At 62.5% G+C, this 20,804-nt stretch overlaps 1 protein-coding gene across 6 annotated transcripts; it reads right to left on the reverse strand.

Annotated features, from left to right (window-relative positions):
- Positions 1 to 4,040: 4,040 nt before the first annotated feature.
- TEAD3 (TEA domain transcription factor 3) lies at positions 4,041 to 20,604 on the reverse strand. 6 transcript variants are annotated; one of them, XM_086627217.1, is made up of 14 exons: positions 20,549 to 20,604; positions 14,892 to 15,145; positions 11,880 to 11,944; positions 9,958 to 10,020; positions 9,764 to 9,826; positions 7,238 to 7,249; positions 6,788 to 6,925; positions 6,508 to 6,551; positions 6,342 to 6,403; positions 5,840 to 5,973; positions 5,547 to 5,720; positions 5,223 to 5,363; positions 4,857 to 5,009; positions 4,041 to 4,154 (listed from the first exon to the last, which is right to left on the reverse strand). In XM_086627217.1, the coding sequence occupies exons 2-14, from the start codon at positions 15,025 to 15,027 to the stop codon at positions 4,041 to 4,043; spliced, it is 1,299 nt and encodes a 432-aa protein (XP_086483343.1). In that variant the 5' UTR covers positions 15,028 to 15,145; positions 20,549 to 20,604. The 6 variants fall into 6 exon arrangements, with proteins under 6 accessions (XP_086483343.1, XP_086483344.1, XP_086483345.1 ...); XM_086627218.1 differs by lacking the exons at positions 9,958 to 10,020; positions 20,549 to 20,604 and having other exon boundaries at positions 14,892 to 15,087; XM_086627219.1 differs by lacking the exons at positions 9,764 to 9,826; positions 20,549 to 20,604 and having other exon boundaries at positions 14,892 to 15,087.
- Between the last annotated feature and the right edge of the window lie 200 nt (positions 20,605 to 20,804).

Here is a 20,804-nt window from a genome sequence, read left to right on the forward strand (position 1 = left end):
GCGAGGGGCGGGGCGGGGCGCGGGGCGGGGCGCGGGGCGGGGCGAGGGGCGGGGCGAGGGGCGAGGGGCGGGGCGAGGGGCGGAGCGAGGGGCGGGGCGAGGGGCGAGGGGCGGGGCGAGGGGCGGGGCGAGGGGCGAGGGGCGGGGCGAGGGGCGGGCCCGGACCTGGCGCGGGCCGGGAGCGGCGCGGGGCCGCGGGACTACGAGTCCCGGCAGGCAGCGCTGGGGGGCGGGAGGGGAAGGGGAGGGGAGAGACGGGAGGGAGCGGGAAGCGGTGCGCGGGGGCGGGCGGGGTGCGGTGGGAAAGGCGCGGGGGAGGCGGTGGGGTTCGGTAGAGGGGGGCTGGGTGCAACGGGGTGCGTTGGCAGGCGGGGTGGGGGGCACTGGCGGGGTGCACGGTGTGTGTGGGGGTGGCACAGCTGTTCCCGTGGGGATGGGGAGGCCCCTTCGCACCCCCGCACCCCCCCGTGGCAGCGGCAGGGGTGGGTGCAGGGTCCTGCCCTGCTCTGCACCTTCCTGAAGCAGCCCCTGCAGGTGAGGCACTGGCACAGGTTACCCAGAGAAGTTGTGGCTGCCCCATCCCTGGCAGTGTCCAAGGCCAGGTTGGATGGGGCTTTGGGCATCCTGGGGTAGTGGAGGGTGTCCCTGCCCATGGCAGTGGGGTTGGAACTGGATAGAATCATAGAATCACAGAATGGTTTGGGTTGGAAAAGACCTCAAAGATGATCTAGTTCCAACCCCCCTGCCATGGGCAGGGACGGTTTATGGATTATTATGGCAGATAATCTTTAAGGTCCCTTCCAACCCATTCCATGGTTCTGTGTTTAGCAGTGGTAGGAGGATTCATGTGTCAGTGATAAAGCGACTGAGTCGAGAGGTGTTTGGGATCTAAAGCCATCGGCCCTAATGGCATCAGTGGTTCAGTTGGGGTGCCAGGCTCTGCCCTCGAGGCGATGGGAATGGGCACCTAAATACCATGGTTTGGCTTGCAGAAAGGGGAAAAGCAGTTGGTGTTAAAATATGTCACCGCAGTGCCCTGGTTCTGGGAGGCAGTGGGGTGCGTTGGATAGCCCAGGCACTGCGAGCAGGGTGTTGGGTGTTCCTTACTGGCAGGACCAGCCCTCCATTGCCTGATTCCGGCGTGGGCAAGGATGCAACCTCCTAAAATACGTGTCCCCGAACGCGGTGATGTTGCAGGGAAGCGCAGGGAAGGATTTGCCATGGGGTGGGCTAACCCAGCAGTCACCTTTCCCAAGGAAACCCATCGCCAGTGGTGAAAACCACAGCAAAATACTGCTGGGCATCTGAATGTCCAAAGCTGGGGTCCCTGGAGAAGTGTTACCCAGCCAAAAGGTTTCGTGGGCCATAGCAGCCTTCATAGTCCTGGCTTTCAAAGAAAACCAGAAGAAATAAAACAAAGATGAACTTCAGAACCACTTGAGCCAACCCATGAACAAATAATTTTAATGTTTTTTGGTTTTTTTTTTTTTCAGCAGACCGTAGTTTTCTCGGAGCTCCACAGTCTCCTCTCTTTGAAGTTGGACAGATACAGTAAACACAACAAATATATGATACAACCCATCACAGCTGGATTTAAAAAAAAAAAAAAAACAAAACACAAAAAATATAATACATAAAAAAAATGGATTTTTAACATTGTGGACTGACACAGCTCTAAAAATGGTGATTGTAACCCTGGTAAGCTTTACAAAGTCTTTAAAAAAATAAAACAGTACTTCATGTGAAATTCATAAATACGCTGGAGAACGGAGGGGCTGGGGTTGGGGGGAGGTTGAGAAAGTGTCTCTGGGATCGTGGCTAAACCCCGGCCAGGGCTGTCGGGGGCACCAGGCGTGTGCGTGGGGTGCGGGTGGGCCCCCCGGGGCTCGGTGCAGGTGGGAGGGAGGGATGGAGGCACAAACCGGTCCAGTTAACGAAGAGCTTCGTCCCCCGGCGGGGCTGGGAGCAAGGGCACCTGTGTGGTTTATGGCCGGGAAGTTTTGAGTTTTCATTCCCAGAGTTTTAGATGAGTGAGTGAAACGGAAGAAAGAACCATGAAACAACAACCAAACATGCTACATAAGAGAACTCGCCCGGGCAGCCCTGGCACAGCCCTGGGATGGGATGCCGGTGCCTTTCCCTAGGTTTTTCCCTTTCTCTTTCCCCCCTGCTCCAGTTGCCCCCGCTCGCCGCGGCTGCCTCCGTCCAACCCCACCACAGAGTCATCGCCCGGGCGTGGGGCCGGGGTGGTTTTGCCCTGTCCCACAGGGACAGGTGGCATCTCCTGGAGAGGTCGAAGTCCCTGTGCCTGACGGGACACGTGGCACCACGATGGCAGCCAAAGCCCTCTTCTGAGCTCTGGAGCTGTTCCTGCTCCTCCATACCTGGCAGCATCAAGCCTAAACACCCCCCCATCATCCCCCCCTGAACCTCCCCAGCACCTGGCTCTGCACCTTCCCCACCGCCCCAACAAACTCAGCCAGACCTGCCCATCGTCCCCCTGCCAGCCCCCTGCCACCCTGCTCGGTGCCACCACCACAAAACCCAACGCCCATCTCTCCGCATCCCCTCCTGCGCCCTGGGGATGCTCTCCCCAGGGCTCTGCCCTCGCAGCCGCCGTCTCGGGACCAGGCACGCCGCTTTGGCTTATTCTGGGCTGCAGCCACAAAAATAACTCCAAGCAGCCCCAGTCCCCTGTCCTGGCGTCCCTCTTGTCCTCTGTCCCAAACTCTGCCCGCTCACAGCCTGGTCCTGCATCGCACAACGTGCTTCTACTGGCACCAGCTGCCTCCCCGGCCACGGTGGCTGCGGGGAGCAGCTGCAACCAGGACAGTCAACACAGAAAACAGGCAAAAAGAAGGGGAGGGAAAGGAAAAAAAAAAAAAAGACGGAAAAATGTACATATGCCAAGTAAACCAGGCAAATCTGCCCGCACTGCTCTCTCCTCACTACTCCTCGGCAAGCGACCACAGGGGTACGTTTAGCCCGGGCCACCCCAAGTGCAAGATGCCACCCTGGAAAGCTCAGGGGGGTCCCGCTGGCACGTAAAAAACAACCTCTAGTCTGCAGCGACCCCAGAACACCCCCAGACCTTCCCCGCCCACACCAGCTCCCCATGCCCAGCAGTTCTGCTCCACAGCTCCGACCCCGCAAACTCAGCTCCTCCGGCCACCAGCAATGGGGGGGTGAGGGGAGCAGGGTCCCGGACACCACAGAGGGGCATAATCCTGATTCCAAGCATAGCGTCTTTTTAAAAAGTATTAAAAAGCACTTTAATTTAAAAAAAAAAAAGGAGAAAAAAAAAAGAGCCATAAAAATAATGGTTTGCATCGGTGATGCCGTCCCGCCTTCAGCGCCGCCAGCTCCTGGTGCCCCGGCCGGGCACGGAGGAGCATCCCAGGTGTTGGGGACATGGCAGCATCCCGCTCCACCGCCCTGCCCTGCCCTGCTCCTACCTGCTCCCAACCTCGGCACGTCCATCCCCACATCCCTGCCGCCACCCGCCCCGCCGGGCTCCACCGGGCAGCACCGCCGCCCCAGCCACTGCCATGCCAACCGGTTTCGGACCAGACCTGGCGCGACACCGCGTCCTCCAGCCCGTCCGTACTCGCTCCTCTCCGCTCAGGACCAGGACCGCATCCGAGCAAGGAGGGACCAAAGGAGGGGTCGTCCTCCACTCCGACGTCCCGCTGTTGATGGCGGCACGGTGGGCTCCCGGCCTTCATCGGCGACACCAAGGGCTGGTCTCTCCCCATCCAGCGCCAGCCGTGGGTTTCCTTCCTCCCTATGCTTTCTTTCCCATTCTTCTTTTTTTTTTTTCTTTTTTTTTATTTATTTAAAAAAAAAAAAAAGAAACTGTTCCTAAGTAGAAAACATCTGCGATCGCAAGTCAGTCTTTTTTGGCTATTGTTTTTCTTCCTCCTCCTCCTCCTCCTCTCTTCAAATGACTTCTCATGAGGCAACGGGCACGGGTGGCTTTTCTGCACGGTCCCCTCCCTCCCCTGCGTGCCCCGAGTGCCCCTGCCCGTCCCCGAGTGCCCCTAGTCCTTGACCAACTTGTACACGTGGTGCTGGGCGCCGTGCTCGCTGGTGGAGACCTCGAAGACGAAGGCTATGCAGAGCAAGGTTTCCTGGGTATCCCTGTTCGTAACAACCTGCGGCAGAGCGGAGAGCACGTTAGGAGGGGGCCGTGCCCACGGGGAGATGCCATTATTCGGGGGGTTGCACAGGCTCAGGCGCAGCCACTCGAATTGCACCACTGAAAATTTGCTACCCGTTATTTGAGGGGTTCCATGCCCTCAGGCACAGCCACTTTATTTGCACCACCAAAAATCTGCTTCCCAGTTTGGGAATTGCACGGGCTCAGGCACAGTCACTTTATTTGCACCACAAAATATCTGCTCCCCAGTTTTTAGGGGGGTTGCACAGGTTCAGGCACAGCCAGTTTATTTGCACCACCAAAAATCTGCTTCCCAGTTTTGGGAGCATCACATGGGCTCAGGCACAGCCACTTGATGTGCACCACCAAAAATTTGCTGCTTGTTATTTGCAAGGTTGCACGAGTTCAGGCACAGTCACTTTATTTGCACTCCCAAAAATCTGCTTCTCAATTTTTGGGGCATTGCATGGGCTCAGGCAAAGCCTATTTATTTGCACCATCAAAAATCTGCTACCCAGTTTTTAGGAGGGGTTGCACGGGCCCAGGCACAGCCAGTGTATTTGCACCACCAAAAATCTACTACCCACTTCTCAAGGGGGGTTGCATGGGCTCAGGCACGGCAGGATGGTAGGGTCGATGCCAACGTGGGCACCGCGCTCCTGGTGGGAAACACTCCCTGGAAAAGGAAGGGAGGTACCTGCAGGATGGTGAAATTCTCCAGGACGCTGTTCATCATGTACTTCTCCGGGAGGTGCTTGAGTTTGTGGATGAAGTTGATCATGTACTCGCACATGGGGGAGCGGTGGATGCGGTAGACGAACCGGCCGTTCTCCAGCCGCGCGTACTCCGTCTGCGGGCAACGGCAGAGTCAGCAGCCGCCCCACCGAAACACCACGGGCGGGTGGTGGCCGACTGGGACACGGTGGAGATGTTCACTCCACCCACCACAGGACAGGCATGTGCCCATGTGTCCTACACCCAACCCTGGGGCTTTCTCCATCCCAGGACCTATGGTGGACCCGACTGCCACCCCTTCCCAATGCAGTAGGATGCAGGAACTCACCTCCACCTTCTCCACGACCTGCTTCCCAAAGGAGCACACCTTGGTGGAGACCGTGATGGTCATGTTCTCTGCACTGCTGTACTGGCTGCTGACACCGTAGAAAGTCCCTGGCCCGTCCTGGATCGTGCTGTTCAGATCCGCCTGGAGACACCAGAGTGGGGAGAGGGTCTCATGAGGTGCCATCACACCCAGTTCTCGACGGGGACAGGAGACAGCTTACAGAGCTGCTCAGGATGCTCCCACTCCGCTGGCGGGGTGTCCAGCCTCCAAGGAGCCCGTGGCTCAAGGACAACCCTCCCCATCCTCTTTCCCCAAGCGTCGTACCCAAAACTTGACGAGGAAGAAGGAGTTCTGGGGCCCGCGCTCATAGAGCTCCTTGAGGCCACCTTTCTTCTCGGGGAACTTGTCGTAGATCTGGCGGATGTCCACGGCCTCCAGCAGCGGATCGCTGTACGAGGGGTTCGTCTGGCCGATGTGCACGAAGAGGTGTTTGCTGTACTGTAAGGACCGGGACGGGGAAATTAAAACGGGAGGTGAGACGAAAAGCAAGATGCCACCAAGCACAAAGCTGGGCACCATGCCCACCCGGGTGGTGAGGACACGGAGGGGACCGTTACCGTTTCGGCATCCCGCGGCACCTCCATGAAGGCGGAGTACTCGAGGAGCCGGAGCTTGGCGGAGGCGATGGTGCGGTCCTGCCAGACGGGCACGGCCGAGGCGGCTGGCGGGAGCGGAGCCAAGGGCTCGTAACCTGGGGGGGTACCGGGGCGGGGGGGGGTTGGGAGGCAGCCGTGAGTAGGGATGAGCCCCTCCAGCACTGCCGCGGCACCGCTGTCCTTATCACATCCCCCACCCTCCCGTATCTCCCAGCACCGGGGTTTTCCCATGGGATGGCCAAAACATGGGAAGTGCCAGTCCCACTCCTGGGCGGAAAGGGATGGGGTGGGGGGGACACAGCCGGGAGCAGCGGGGTCCTGCTCACCGTGGGGCTTTTGGCTGGGTTTAATCCCAGGTTTTTCCCCTGGTAGGGGTGGGGACGGGGGGTGGCACAGGACAGGTGACAAATAGGACCTTGGAAGGGTGCGGGGTCCCCTGGGAGGGGACGAGGACAGCACTTACTGGCGAGTGACGGAGGCATGGGTGGCTGGATGGGGTAAGCTGGTTGTGCAAATGGTTTAATGCTGGAAAACAAGAGCATTGTTAAGTTAACAAAGCCTGGGTCACCCAAACCCCTTGCCAAGGCAGGGGGGTCCTGCCCAGCACAGCGGAGGGGTCTCGTACTTACTCCTGAGAGGGTCCAGGCTGTCCTGGGATAGGCCCACTCCAAAACTGGGGGAACAGTAGAGGGAAGAGTCAGCAGCTTCTGACACCACCACCCCCTCCCCCAAATTCCCTTCCCCACCTGCTGCAAACCACTGGGAGCCCCAAAGCTCCCCACCACAACCAAGGGATCATCAAACATCCCCCCTGTCCCCTGTGCAGCTCATGCATGGCGATCTGTGTGTGTTGTTGTCCCCCCCACCCCGGGGTGTCCCCGTACGGGGGGGGCGCGGGGCTGTCCTCACCCTGGGGGCAGCAGAGAAGACGGCCTGAGGAAGAGGAGGGGGGGGGCTGAGCTTGTTCTGCAGGACGCTGGCCGACACGATCTGCGCGGAGGACATGGAAGCCATGCTCTGCAGAGCCTTATCCTTCGAGACCTGGTCCTGGGGGGGGGCAGACAGAGGTTACATGGGCAGACTGAGACATCCCCCACCCCAAATCTGAGTGTGCCCCGTGGGTTTTGCAAAGCACGGAGCTGGTCGTGCAGCCAGACCAAGGGATCAGGGTGGGCAGATGCCAAAAAAAATGCTCCCATATTCATTAATGCTGTAGGCTTGCAAATGTCCCCTGGGCAGGAGCTGCCAGGTCTATAAGGTGTCCCCCTCCCCTAGGGACGTGGAGGGGTCAGGCCCTCCGTGGGAGGGGGCAAAAGGCAACGGGGAACAAAAGGGATCACAAACTCAAGCTCAACTTACCAAGTTCATGGCCTGTCCGCAAAAAAAAAGAAGAAAAAAAAAGGTTAGAGCGTCGTGGGAGCCTGCGGGCACTGTGTGCACCCCCAGCTGTGTAGCTCCCACCCCGGCTCATCACTGCAGCCTGATCTGGGGAGCGAACCCCTCGCCCCGGCTGGTCACCGGGGGATGCACACGGTGGGCACAGATGCCAGGGCTCAGTCCCACCCGGAACGGGATGCCAAATCCCCCCCGCTATTTTAGGGGGTCACTGTGATGAGCCAGGCCTGCACCTTTATTGTTTTTTTAATATCTTTATTATTCAGATATTATTAATATCTTTTTCCAGCCTTTACCATCCTGGCGAGGCAGAGCCGTTGGCTCCTGCCCAGCAAAGGGCACCCGCGGGATGTCGGCACCAACTCCCCTATACCAAGGAAGAGCCTGGGCACAATTCCCTTCTATCCCATGTGTGGGTTTACACAGGAAATCACTTGTATTTCCTTTTCCCTTTTGCTCCGGAGGTCGCAGCATCGCTGGGCAAGCACGGAGGGCTCCAAGGTCTCGCCCTGGGCCAGGGCTGCTCCTCCGGCCGCATGGCCAGGACATTTGTGTGCTGGACCCCCCCACCCCGCACACCCTGTTTTCCCTCTGAACCATCCTCAGGGATCAATCGCTTCATTTCTTTTCACCCCGGGAGCGTGGGTGGGCAGCCACATGCCAGGCTGCCCCGACTCACACAGGACCGCAGCTCCAGAATAATATCTGCTGCTCATGGCAGAGAGGTTCTGTCCAAAAGGACAAGGGCTGGGTGAGGGTACAGGGCTGCCCGCGCCAGGATTTGCCTCCAAGGATGGCTGGGGAAGGATGTTCTGCATCTGCAGCGTGTTGCTTAGGGGGAATCTCTGCCTCGGTTATTCCCCCGCAGGCAGCGTGGCCGGGGATGGAGAGCAGAGCCCCGGGGTGCCCCGACACCTGGGGTCACGCCTGCCTCTTCCCTCCCCAGCTCCAAGCCACAGGAAAGCCTTTTTTGATTTTATTTTAGTATTTTTTGCAAAAGGCTTCTGCTGTCGCTGACCCTGCTGCCCTCCCCAGCCCTGGCTGCCCCTCTCGGGGCTGGGAGCTGGGTTTGAGATGTACGAGCCCAGAGGAGCCTCCCAAAATAGTTCTGGGTGCCCTCTCCTGGCTTCTGCCAGCAAACCCGCTGGGGCGTGGGCACCCTCCTGGCACCCTGCTCACAGGGGTGCTACAGTCCCTGCTGAAGGGTTTTGGTGGGCTTGGTGGGCTCCTGGGCAGTGTGAGCCAGAGCTCCTTAAAGCTTTGGGGGCCAAAATGCCAGCGCCAGCTCTGATGGTGGCCCCTGCTGCCAGCCTCCGTGCCAGCGGATCGGACACAGCCTCCGGGATGGGGGGATGGGAGGGCTGGCGATACTTTTGGGACCTTGAGGTCACTGCGGGGGGTCTTTTGGGCTCCCAGAGCCTCAGCAAAGCACCAGGACCCCCCCCCAGCTCCTGCCCCAGGAGGTGCTCCCCGGTGCGATGGTGCAGGATGAACCCAGGAGCATCCCGGGTTGTCCCCACCAGCTGGCTGCACAGCAGCATGTGGGTCCAACCCCAGCAGGGCTCGGTCCTTTGGCAATGCCCTCTGGTCCTGCCCGTCCCCACCCTCCTCCCACCATCGTCATCCTCCCCACCGCAGCCACAAAGCTCGGTGGGAACAGTTCCAGAAGGGTTAGTCGGGCACCAGTTAGGAGGAAGGAAGGAAAGAAAAGCCAACCAGAGAGAAGAGGATGATCCAGTTTTCCTCACTCAGCTCCCTCGGCCCCTGGAACCACATAGGCTGCGCTGGCACCACTGTGCCCCCTCCCCGGCAGCATGGCCCAATCTGGACCCACTGCCACCCACATCCCCACGGTGCCACCTGGGCCGTACTCAGACCCTGGTGCATCACAAGCTGCCGGGCTGGCAGCCAGCAGGGACCCCCAGGACCCCCCCCCTGCTTCTGTCCACAACCCCCAGCACCCGACACAAGCGGGGCCAGGTCTCAGCTGGGGGAGGCCAGGCTTGCAGCCACCTGGGCTTTGGGGGGGACCCCTCTGCACCCCTTGCCTGAAACTCACTTTGCCCGGCTGGCAGCTCTGGGGGATCCTGGGCGAACCCCAAGGGCCCCAAAGAGGGGGCAGCCCTTGTGCGTCGCCAGACGAGGGTTTAAACCCCCGTTTTGCCATGGCAGAGTCCTGGCCTGGGTGAAAAGGAGGGGATTTGGCACCCAAATTCACCCTCCTGGGGGAGAGGGCAGGGCTCCGGTGTCCCCACCTGGCTTTTGAGCTGGAGCCCCCCAACTCGCGCATCTCTCTGGGCATCCCCCAACGCCGCCACTCAAAACCAGCCGGTCCCAGGAGCCGAGGGAGGGGGGGGAAGGAAAACAAAACCACCCAAAAAGAGAGGGATAAAAGCAAGCAAGTGGCACACCGCAGAGCTGAGCGCGTTAGTTGGCAGCGGGCGAGGGGGGGGGGGTGTAAACAGGCAGGGGGGTGCGGGGGGCGCGTACCTTCAGCTTGGACTGAATCTCCCGAGATTTCCGTCGGGCAAGAACCTGCAAGTGGCTAGAGACCTGCAGAGAGAGAGCAGAAGGAGAGGGGGAACAGCAGAGCCGTCAACCAGAGGAAAGGAGGAGGAAGAAGAGGGGCTGCCCATGCTCACAGAGACACCGCCGCGGACACCTGGGCAAGGGCGCCAACGTACCTTGATGCCAACCTGGTACTCCCGCACCTTCTTCCGAGCTAGAACCTGTATGTGGCTGGACACCTAGCGCCCGCCACGCCGTTCGGAAAGGAAAACACAGAGAGCGTGAAGATACGTCCCCCTCGGCAAGGTGGGATGTCGTCCCCGGGGAAGGGAACGCGGAGAATTGAGGGGGGGGGATATGGACGCAAAGGGGTTCCGGGGTGATGATCCTGGAGACGGCGAGTCCTGCGCCCGCCGCGAGCTGGAGGGAGGAAAATTAGGGAAGGGGGGGGGAACCCGGCGCTGCGCTGATTGATGCTGGTTTGTGCTCCCACCCCGGTTGGGGTGAAGCTCCTTGGGGTGAAGTTGCTGCAGTTGGGGGGGGGGGAGGGGTCGTGTTTACAATCTCTTGGGGCTTCCCAAACAGACAGACCCCCCCCGCTCCAGCCCCTGCGAGCGCAGCGATCCGCTGCTCACGGCACGGCGCTGGGGATACAGCCCGGCTGGGTCGGGGTGCCCTTGGGACACCCCAGGCGGGACGGCAGCGGAACTGACGGTCCCAGAGGAGTCCCCGGGGCTCCTGCTGACTTTGTAGGTGGGAAAAGTGAGAAGAGGGGTTTTTTTTTGCGTGTCCAGACCCCTCCAAGAGCAGGATCCAAAGAAAAGGGGCTGATGTACAGGCAGGAAAGGCGCAGCATATTTGGGGTGCCTGCCCCGAGCACCAGGCAGTGTGGGGGGTCTCTGCACCCACTGGTTTCGGCAAAATCCTTCTACCACCAGCACCAGGCTGTCCAAGACGGGCCACCAGGCTGCCCAGGACGTGTGGGCACAGAGGGGACAATGCCACGTACGCTCTCCTCTGCGCCTTTTCCGAGCCTCTCTGGAGCATCACTTCCACCCAGCGCCGCATCCTTCTCCTCACGGAGGGGGGGGTCCAGGGGGACCAGTTAAGGCTTTAAGCCAGAACTAAAGTGCTGCTCAGCGCTGCTCCAAACACAAGGATGGTGGCCAGACCCTGGTCCCTCTCCCTCCAGCATCACTCCTGGAGGGATGTCCCCCCCAGTGCCTGGGGACCGGTGCCCCTCCCTTGCAGGGACTCATGGCACGAGACAGTCCCAACATTAAGTGTCCCCATGCCCCAAATCCATCCGTCCCCCTGCAGTGGGAGATGCACCCACCCCCCCCAGCATCCTGGCCACCGGCTCTGCCAGCACCACGGAGCAGAGGGAAGAGCCACTGGATGCGTGACAAACGGACACGTCACATCAAAGGCTGCGGCAGCCCAGCCCTCCGACAGGTTTGGTCTCTGGCAAGTGGGTGCAGTGAGGGCTCGGAGCCAGGATGGATGCGACCCTGCCCACGCATCCTCCAGGCAACGGAGGACCACTGCATCCCCCTGCCCAGCCCACACCCCTGCCTGTGCCCTGCCCACCCCAGCACCCAGCCTCGCAGGGCAGCGAGGTGGCAACTCTGTGCTACCTCTGGGCCCCCCCAGGACCAGGGGTTTTGGGGCTGCCTTCACCGTGGCACCTGGCACAAGCGGCATAAAGCCAGCCTGGCAAGGGGCAGGGCAGGAACAGGCTCCGGATCCAGGTGGAGCAGCAAAGAGGGATGTACATGGACACACATGCTGCTCAAATGGAGATTTCAAGGGCTCCTGCCACCCCAGCCGGGCAGCTGGGTGCCGCCTGCCCCCGCACCCCGAATTTCAGGGCATCCCCAGATCAGGCTGGGACGGACCAGCCCAAGGGTGTTGGTGCTCGTGGAGGAAGCTCCTGGCAGCAACGGGGGCTCCAGGAGGGGATGCAGAGGACAGGCGACGCCGCCGGACACCTGTTCCCCATGCTGGGCTTACCTGGCACCCCAACTCTGGGCTTATCTGGCCCCCCCCCCAACCCTCCCGTGCCCTCCCAAGAGGAACCGTGGCACAACAGCCTCACCTGCTTCCTCGTCCGTGTCTTCCCCGTCCGCAGTTTGATGTACCGGGCGATCAGTTCGTTACGACCTGCCGGCAGAGCCAGGGGGTCAGTCCTGGGCGGGGGGACCAGGGGCATCAGCCCCAAAAGGTGCCTCCAGCCCCCACCCCGGCCTGATGCTGCTGGTCCTTAATGAGGCTGGTCCTTAATGAGGGAGGCACTGCCAGGAGGTGGCGCTCCCATGACAGCTGTCCTGCCCGGGGGGACATCGAGGTGGCCCGAGGGGACACGGGGGTGCCCAGGCTGCCCCCCATGCGAGGCCAGCAGGACCCACCTTGTGGTCTCCACCCCCCCCGAGTCTGGCAGCCCCCAAACAAAGGGGGCTCGGAAGGGGGAGTGATGGCCACCAGGGACCCTCCTCCACCGCAGCACCCCTGAAGATGGGCACCCACAGACTGGACCCCCATCAAAAAGCCATCCCAGCTGGAGCACCCTGGGGTGCCCTTCCCCAAGGTGTCCTGGGGTGCCCCACTGGCACCCCGCTTCCCGTTCACAAGCCGCGCTGGCCTTTCCAGCACTACTTCCTAATGTCCTGGGTCTAATTCGAAGCAGAAGTTGCTTTTGTGCCACATTTTCGGGGCCAGCTGTGGCCAATCTACGTTCAAACGTCAGAGCAGCTGGGAGCTTTCTTCTCCCGGCCCTGGCCCCGGCCCCCCCCACCCGCACCCCCCCGCGCACGGGGGCGGCCAGGCACGCCAGATTTATTTTAATGGACCAGATGGTCGCGGTTGGAACTTGTCGAAATGCCCTTGGAGCGAGTTTCGACTTTAAAAAAAAAAAAAAAAACCTTTAAAAAAAAAGTACACCACCACCCCCCCCCCTCTTCTTCCACCCTAACTGGGCCCCTCCCAGCCCTGGAGCAACTGGAGGGGGGGGACACATGGGGACAGACAGGGCCAGGTGCCGCGCAGGGATGGATGCGTCTTGGGGTGCCCGCGCCGGGCAGGAGCTGGTGGGTGGGTGGCTGGATCGACCATGGGTGCTGGAAATGGGGGGCACCTTTGGCACGGCCACCTCAAAGCACTGAGCATGGCTTCCATCCCTCCTGCCACCCCCAGCCTGCCCCGGCTCCCCGGCCTCGTCAGCACCTAATGAGGCCCAGGTCACCATGGGCATCCTTTAAGCCCAGGTGAGATGATGCCCGCAGCGAGGTGCTGCCAAGGGGTGTGGGCAGAGGGGAGTCTGGTGCTGAGCCCCAGCTCGGGGTACGCCTTCACCGAGCACCCCAGCATCCCCCTTTGCACAGCCCGCTCCCACATCCCATCATCTCCCCATCCCCATCCCCATCCCGTGGGAAACAAATACTGGAAAGAAATACGGGAAATCAATGCCAGTCAATGCCAGCCCAGCATCCAGTGCCCAGCACCCAGCGTCAATCACTTGCACCCGTCCTGGCCAGCGCCCCGGGCTGCACCCTCGCAGCCATCCCCGCGCCCGTGTGCCTGTCCCTGTCCCCCATGATTCACCCGGACCGTGCCATTCCCTCCGAGAGGGCACGTCCTCCTCCAAATTACCACATTCCCCAAATTCCTCTCCCCTGACACCACCACGTGAACCAGTTGGACGAGCTGGGTTAAAAATAACCCGGCAGGACGCGAGCGAGAGCGGGGGCCAGCGTGTGCCCGACCCGTCCCCCCCTCCAGCTCCCACCTGCTTCGCCAACCCCGCACCGCTGGCATCAGCGGGTCATGGGCTGGGGTGGCCATGGGCGTCCCATGGGACTCCCCAAAACAGGGGGGGAGTGGGGAGCGGTGGCACTGGCACACCTTTGTGTTGGGTGTTGGCATTGCCTGTGCCGCCGGTGGTCCTGGGGGTCCCGGTAAGCTCAGCACCGCCAGCTGGGGGTCCCACTGGGGAGGTGCTGGGGAGGGTGGGGGGAGATGAAAGGCGGCCGGCGGGGGCCCCGCTGCCTCTTTAAGCAGCTGCCAGATGTCTCCGAAAGGCTGGAAAAACCGGTTGGGGCTCGGCGTGCTGCGCAGGGCCAGGCTCCCGGCGGCACTTCAGCTATTCCGGGAGAAATCCAAAAAATGCACCCGCTTGGGAAGCTCTGTGGTCCCCCCCGCCCACCCCGACACCCTGGGTTGGGGGCTCTGGCAAGCGAGGTGGCACAGGGAGCTGGCGTGGGACGGGGAGAGCGGCACGGTGCTCGCCGCAAAGCCTCGTCCCCTTTTCCCGTCTCTGCCAGCAGCGGGTGAGCCGGTGCCGGTGCCAGCAGCATCCCAGGTGGGTGTATTTGGAGGCTGGGGATGGAGGGGCCGGCCCTGGTGCCTTCGTCACCGCGGGGTGACGGTAATGTGGTCTCTGAGGTCATCAGCCCTGAGGGTGACATCATGGTCATGATGGAGGGGAGGAGGGACCAGCCCCTACCCCAGCAGGGATGGGGACACTGCGGCACCTTCCACTGCTCTTTGGTGGCACCACGTGCCCCATGCCAGTATCACCCCTTGCCTGCACCGCCCGTCCTCATCCTCCCTGTTGCAGAGAGCCACCAAGACAGAGGTGTTTCGGGAGACATCAGAAACTAGGCTGAGACTCCCTCAAACTCATCTCACCAGTGGGGCCAACCAGCCCCGCCGCTGCCAACAAAGTCACCGAAAGCTCAGCCGTGGCTCGGGGTGGGCAGCTGGCCCTCACCATAGGGTGCTCCCCACCACCGGGTCCAGTCGGAGAAGGTTTGGGGAGCGATGTGGAGGCCCCGCAGCCCGGCGCCCGCTCCCTGCCCGCACCCGCTCCCTGCCCGACGGCTTCACCAAACCAGTCGGTCCGGCAGGGCCGAGAGAGGGAGGGAGCGGGAGGGAGAGCCAGCGCAGAGGGAGGGGACGTGGGTCACCGCCACCTCCCCGGTCCAGCTCCGCGACGCACCCGGAGAAGCTGCTTTCGGGGTCGGGGGGTGCCCGAGGGCGATGCCCCTGTGTGGGTTTGGAGGTTTTGCTTTGCTGGCAGCGCGGTGCCCTGCCCTCCGCCCCCGTCACTCACCGTACATCTTGCCCTCATCCGACAGGATGATTTTCCGCCGGCCGCAGGGGGGGTAGATCGCCAGGGCCTCCTGGAAGCTCTGCTCGATGTCCGGACTCCACACGCCCTCGGCATCATTGTCCAGACTCTTGTCCATGCCGTCCTGGCCATCTTCCCGCCCCTCCCCGGGGCTGCCGCTGGCGTTCCAGCTGTTGGACGCTATGGTGCTGGCTGCTCTGGGCTCCGACCCCGAGCCCCCACGGACACGCGACAACCTGCCGGGACACAGGGGACACCCGTTAGTCTCCGAGCCCCCACGGACACACAACAACCTGCCAGGGCACAGGGGACACCCGTTAGACCCGGAGCCCCTCACCGGGGGTTTGGGGCTGCAGCCACAGCGTGGTCCCGGGTGTGTGCCCAGAGCAGCATCGTGGCGCGGGGCATCAGAGACACAAAGAGCCTTTCCGTGGGGCAGAGCCACGATTTCCATGGGTATCCCTAAATCCAAGCCACAAGTGACCAACCAGGGCCAGCCAAATAAAATTTGGGAAGGAAACAGCCCAGATGCTGCATTATCCGTACGAGGAGCTCGGACACATGGGGCCCACGGGTGACACCTCGGGACAGGGTGACAGCAGCTCCACAGCCTGTGGGCCCTGACCCTGCACCAGCACCCGTTGCCACCCAGCCCCAAAACCACCCCCCAGCCCCAAAATTCCCCAATCCACTGCGCTGGCAAAGGCAGCACCGGGATTCAAAGGGAGACGTTGGGCGGCTCCAAGCCCAGACCCCGCTAATGGGAACCAGGTGGCCGGAGCCCTCCGGCAGCCCTACCCCTGGCACCGGGAGAGGCCCCCAGCCCCAAGGATGCTCCTCGGGCCAACGGGTGATGCCAAGGAGCCTTCAACCCTCCTCTTCCTCCTCCCTTTGCCCGGCTCCCAGCGCAGTGTTTTGCAATAACATGTTTGGCGGCAGCTGGCGGCGGTGGGAGCGGAGAGGTGTCTCCTACGCCGCCGCGCTTCCCGGACGGGCTGGGAGTGTACAAAGGTCTCCGGCGCAGACATCTCCTTTTAAAGGAACTGCTGAGCCCGCTGGCTCAAGCGCGTTGCGAGGTCTTTTTTTTTTTTTTTCTTTTACCCCCCTCTTTATTTTTTTTTTTTTTTCCTTTTATAAAAAAAGAAACTTCCCCCACCACCCCACCCCATCTCTCTCCCTCGCCGTGATGTGATGTCAGCCCCTCCGGTCCCCACCGCCCTCCCCTGCCCGCTGTCCCCCCCCCCTCCGCTCGCCCGCCGCTCCCCCTCTTGCCGAGCACTGTGGCCAAATAAGGAGAACTGGATTGTAGGATCGAGCCAGCCGGCCAAGGGAGGGATGGCGGCAGCGGTGCCGGACACGGCCACGGCACCCCGAGTCCCGCAGCACCTCAACTCCCACGGTGCGCTGAGCCCCATGGCACCCCAAGTCCCATGGCACACTGAGCCCTGTGGCATGCCGACTTCCATGGCACACTGAACCCCGTGGCACCTTGAATCCCACGGCACACCAAGCCCCATGGCACCCCAAGTCTTGCGGCACAGAGTCCTATGGCACCCCAAGTCCCGTGGCACACTGAGACCCGTGGCACCCCAAGTCTCATGGCACACTGAGCCCTGTGGCACCCCAAGCCCCATGGCACACTGAGTCCCATGGCACCCTGAGTCCCACAACACCCCACAGCATCCCGGTTGGGCCATCTGCCAGGGTGCCCCGTGGTGCAGCCCCTGGGAGGGATGTGTTGCCCAAACTGAGCAGAGTCGGGGATGGGAGGGCAGGGGGACACTGGGATGAGGCTCCGGACAGGGATGGTGAGGGTGGCACGTGGGGACGGCCCCGGCGGGACACTCCCTCCAGCCCAGCATGGGCACCGGGGCTCCGTCCCAATGTGGCACCTACAACACTGAGCCCCAGCTGCACCACAGCAGCCCAAGACCCCCCTGCAGCCCAGGACCCCCCAGCCACGGGGGAATCAGAGACCCCCTCCAGCTGCACCACAGCAGCCCAAGACCCCACAGCCCCCCCAGCCTTACAATGACCCCAGAGCCCACAGTGACCCGAGATCCCACGGCAGCCCCGTGGCATCCCAAGATGCCCCCCAGCTGCACCATGGCAGCCCAGGAGCCCCCAGCCTCAAGGCCCCACAGAGACCTGGCACCCCATAGCCCAGCACCAGCCTGGGACCCAACAGCACCCCGGGACCCCACAGGGCTGCCACCAGCCCACCCCAAGAGAGGAAAGCCCCGAGAGCTGGTGCCAGTGGGTTGTTTTGCAGGGACCCACCGGACCCCCTGCCCTCCCCAGCTGGCGGGTGCTTTTGGGGCCAAGGGCGAACCTATAAGGCCAAGGATGAAGCTATAGGGCTGAGAGCAAATATATGGGGCTGAGAGTAAATCTATAGGGCTGAGAGCAAATCTATAGGGCTAAGAGCAGATCTACAGGGCTGAGAGCAGATCTACAGGGCTGAGAGCAAACCTATAGGGATGAGAGCAAATCTACAGGGCTGAGAGCAAATATATAGGGCTGAGAGTAAATCTATAGGGCTGAGAGCAAATCTACAGGGCTGAGAGAAAACCTACAGGGCTGAGAGCAAATCTATAGGGCTGAGAGCAAATCTACAGGGCTGAGAGAAAACCTACAGGGCTGAGAGCAAATCTATAGGGCTGAGAGCAAATCTATAGGGCTGGCTGCACCACTGCAGGCAGGATCCTGGAAGAAGCAGGGTGATCAGCACCCTGGGTCACCATCCCGTGACGGGCACTGCACACACAGGCAGGGTGCCAGCTGCCCCCTTCCCTCCCCAGCCCCCTCCCACCCCACTGCTCCCCCCCGCAGCAGGGAAACCCCAGCCCAGCCTTTTTGGGGAAGCTGGCAGAGAACGGAGGGTGATGCCGGGGCCCCGGCCAAGGTGTGAGGAAGCAGCTCCTCCTCCTCCTCCTCCACTGAACCTGCTTTTGGCCAGGCCAAGACATTGGATTTCCTGGAGGGAGGGTGCAAGGCACCGCGCTGACGCAAAGCACCACGGCCGAGCACCGCGCTCCACCCAACCCTTACAAAACACCAACAACAAGAGCAATTAGGAAAACCGGCACGGCTGGACGGCCTGCGGACCCACCGCCGGCCAGACCTGCTCCGGGCAGGGAGGGGACCGGGGGACTGGACCTGCTGGAAAACATGTCACCGGCTCCAAACTCCCGGCTGCTCCCCAGGGACTGGGGGAGAAGCCCCCACCGCATGGCGCAGGCATCACCGTGGGGTTTGGGGACCACAGGACCACTGCTCCACCATGGGGATGCTCACTGCCCCGTGAGCAGGGTGCTCGCTGGCACCCGTGCCAGGAGGGAGCCCCTGCACCCAGCTCACTCACCCCCCTGCACCCTGCTTTTGTGGGGTGCCACACTTCAGTCCGAGGCTTTAGAGGGTGCTGGAGGGGGGGGGGGGGCTGCACCCTTGCAAGGTCCCCCCTGCAGGGGGGGACGGGTGCCCACAGCGGGCAGGGGAGGATGCTGCCAGGGCAGCCCTTATCTCTCTGCAAGGCCAAGGCCAAACTCAGCCAAGGCCAAGACAACCCTGCAAAAGCAAAGAGGAGAGTTGCAAAGTTGCTGGGGAGATGGGTGTTTTCGGGGTGGGGGAGGGAAGGAAATATTTTGGAGGCAGTGGCTGCAGTGGGAGCAGCGCGGTGGGCACCCTGCCGGGGCCGGGCACAGGTGCTGAGGCCAGGAGCAGTGTGCTGCCAGGACCAGCACAACCAGCCGTGATAGGGATCGGGTTGGGGGGAGCCGGGGGGAGCACTCGGAGCATGGGGACATCACTGCCCAGAGCTGATGGCTCCGGGGCCACGACGTGGGCAGAGGTGCCCATCACCCTCGCAAAGCCCCCGGGTGTGGGGCAGCACCCTGTCCCCATCCCTGTCCCATGCCACTGAGCTGGGGGGGATGGTGTGTTCCCCAAAAGCATCGCCCCATCTCATGCACCGCGAGGCACGGCCCCAAACCCCTGTGTCCCACTACACCCAAAGCAGTGGGGCGATGCCCCACTGCCTGCCCGTGCACCCCGCCGTGCCTTGGCCAGTGGCACGGCACACGAATGCCTCTTGCCATGCTCCTCGCTGGCCCCGGCCACCACTGCCCTCCCAGCCGGTCCCATGGCCGGCAGCGGTGTCACCCCTTCCTGGGCGAAGCCCCCCATGGCAGTCCCTCTCTCGCCCTTTGCAAACTGGGATGGGGGATGTTTTTTGCCACAGCATCCCCCCGAACTGCCAGGAACGCCGGGCACAGCCATTGGCATCTGCTGCACAAGGGGGGTCTGCAGCACAGCATGTGCTGACACCACCCGGGGGGACGAGGTGTGGGGCAGAGCAGCCCCCTCACCGGGAGCTCCCCCGACCCACGGCGAGGCAGCACCATGACCCCATGGGGACGGTCCCCCGCGGTGCTGGGGACAGTGGGGGGACCAGCACACCCTGCAAAGTTTCCGGGGGGTCTGGCTCCATCCCGGCTCCATCCCGCCTTCCCATGCGGGGGCCCGGGGTGATCCAGCCCTCCTCCCTGCCCCCCTGCACCCGGACCCCACGGCAAAAGGATAAAAGTTCACCGACAAGCCTGGGCAGGCGCGGCACAGTGCGGTGCTCAGCCTCGCACCGGCGCAGGCAAAGCACCGCCGCCCGCGCCAGGGGGATGCATGACGCAGCCATCACCCCCTCCCCATCACCGTGACCGCTGGCACCTGCATCCCGGGGGCGATGCGAGAAAGGAGCCCCCTCATCCTCCCTGGTGCTGAGGGCGCAGCGCCAGGGGGGGTCGGGACGCCACCCTGGCCCCACTGCCGGTCTGCAAGACCCCAAACGAGCAAACCCCAAAGCCGAGGCTCCCACGCACCCCAGCTCCTCACCGTGCCCCACTCCTGGCACATCGGGGCTCAGCAAGAACGTGGTTGGGGGTCTGACAGCAGGCACCGGTTTGCAGGCAGGCAGAGGCCTTCGTTAACGTGCCCCTCGTTTGGGACAGGGTTCATTAAGGTGCCCCTTGTTTGGGACAGGGGTCATTAAGGTGCCCCTTGTTTGGGGCAGGGGTCATTAAGGTGCCCCTTGTTTGGGGCAGGGGAGCACTGGCCGGGGGCAATGTCCCTGCTGCCACCCCTGCCCACCCCATAACGTGGTTCTGCAGAGCCCTTTGAAGCAAACCCGAAAGCCCTGGTGCTCCTGGGGGACTCCAGCAAGGCCATGCCGGGGAAAACGCTGCCCCATCCGCCTCCGCCGGAGCCCCAACGCTCCCGGCTCGGCCGGGCACGACCCTACAGCATTTTTCTTGCAATAGCCAAGTGCCTTTCACAGGAGCCCCGTACCCCCAGCAGCTCACCAAGGAACCCTTTGGGAACACCCTGCCCCACGTCCTGCCCCAAACTCTGCCCCGATCCCACAAGGGACATGGTCCCGGTTGGCACGCGGCTGTCCTGGGCATAACCAGCGCCCACCGAGGCGGATGGCAGCGGCCGAGCGAGACCCGGCTCAGCGGGAAGGCGGTGGAAGGAGGGATTTTTCACACCGTGCTCCTCTTCCCAACAGCTCCTGGGCTGCGGTGAGGGATTCCCCGGCTCGGGAAGGGAAGGGCAGCCGCCCTGCTCCCTCCCACCCAGGTTTGCACCTCCATGCTGGGGAAGACTGGCCACCTCCTCTCCAAAGGGACCCCTGGCACAGGCTGGGGACCCGGGGCGATGGCAGAGCCCCCCGTGCACCCCCTGGCTCCCCACGAGACAGCCCGACTAATTTCCTCCCTTCTATCGCTTCCTGTCCCTTCCGGCTTGGCGGGCGGCTCAGGAAGCAATCGGAGCGGGGAAACCGCAGGAGGCCACGTGGCAACATCCCACCGGGGTCCATGGTGCTGCCAGGGCTGCCCGGGG

Source organism: Tauraco erythrolophus, chromosome 27 (assembly GCF_009769465.1).
Source record: "Tauraco erythrolophus isolate bTauEry1 chromosome 27, bTauEry1.pri, whole genome shotgun sequence".
NCBI lineage: Eukaryota > Metazoa > Chordata > Aves > Musophagiformes > Musophagidae > Tauraco > Tauraco erythrolophus.

Coding starts and splice junctions, on each gene's coding strand:
- TEAD3 (XM_086627217.1), bottom strand. CDS start 15,027: ATGGACAAGAGTCTGGACAATGATGCCGAGGGCGTGTGGAGTCCGGAC. Junction 9,827..9,957: donor AGTACCAGGTTGGCATCAAG/GTACGTTGGCGC, acceptor CTCTCTCTGCAG/GTCTCTAGCCACTTGCAGGT. Junction 5,974..6,341: donor CATGCCTCCGTCACTCGCCA/GTAAGTGCTGTC, acceptor GTACCCCCCCAG/GTTACGAGCCCTTGGCTCCG.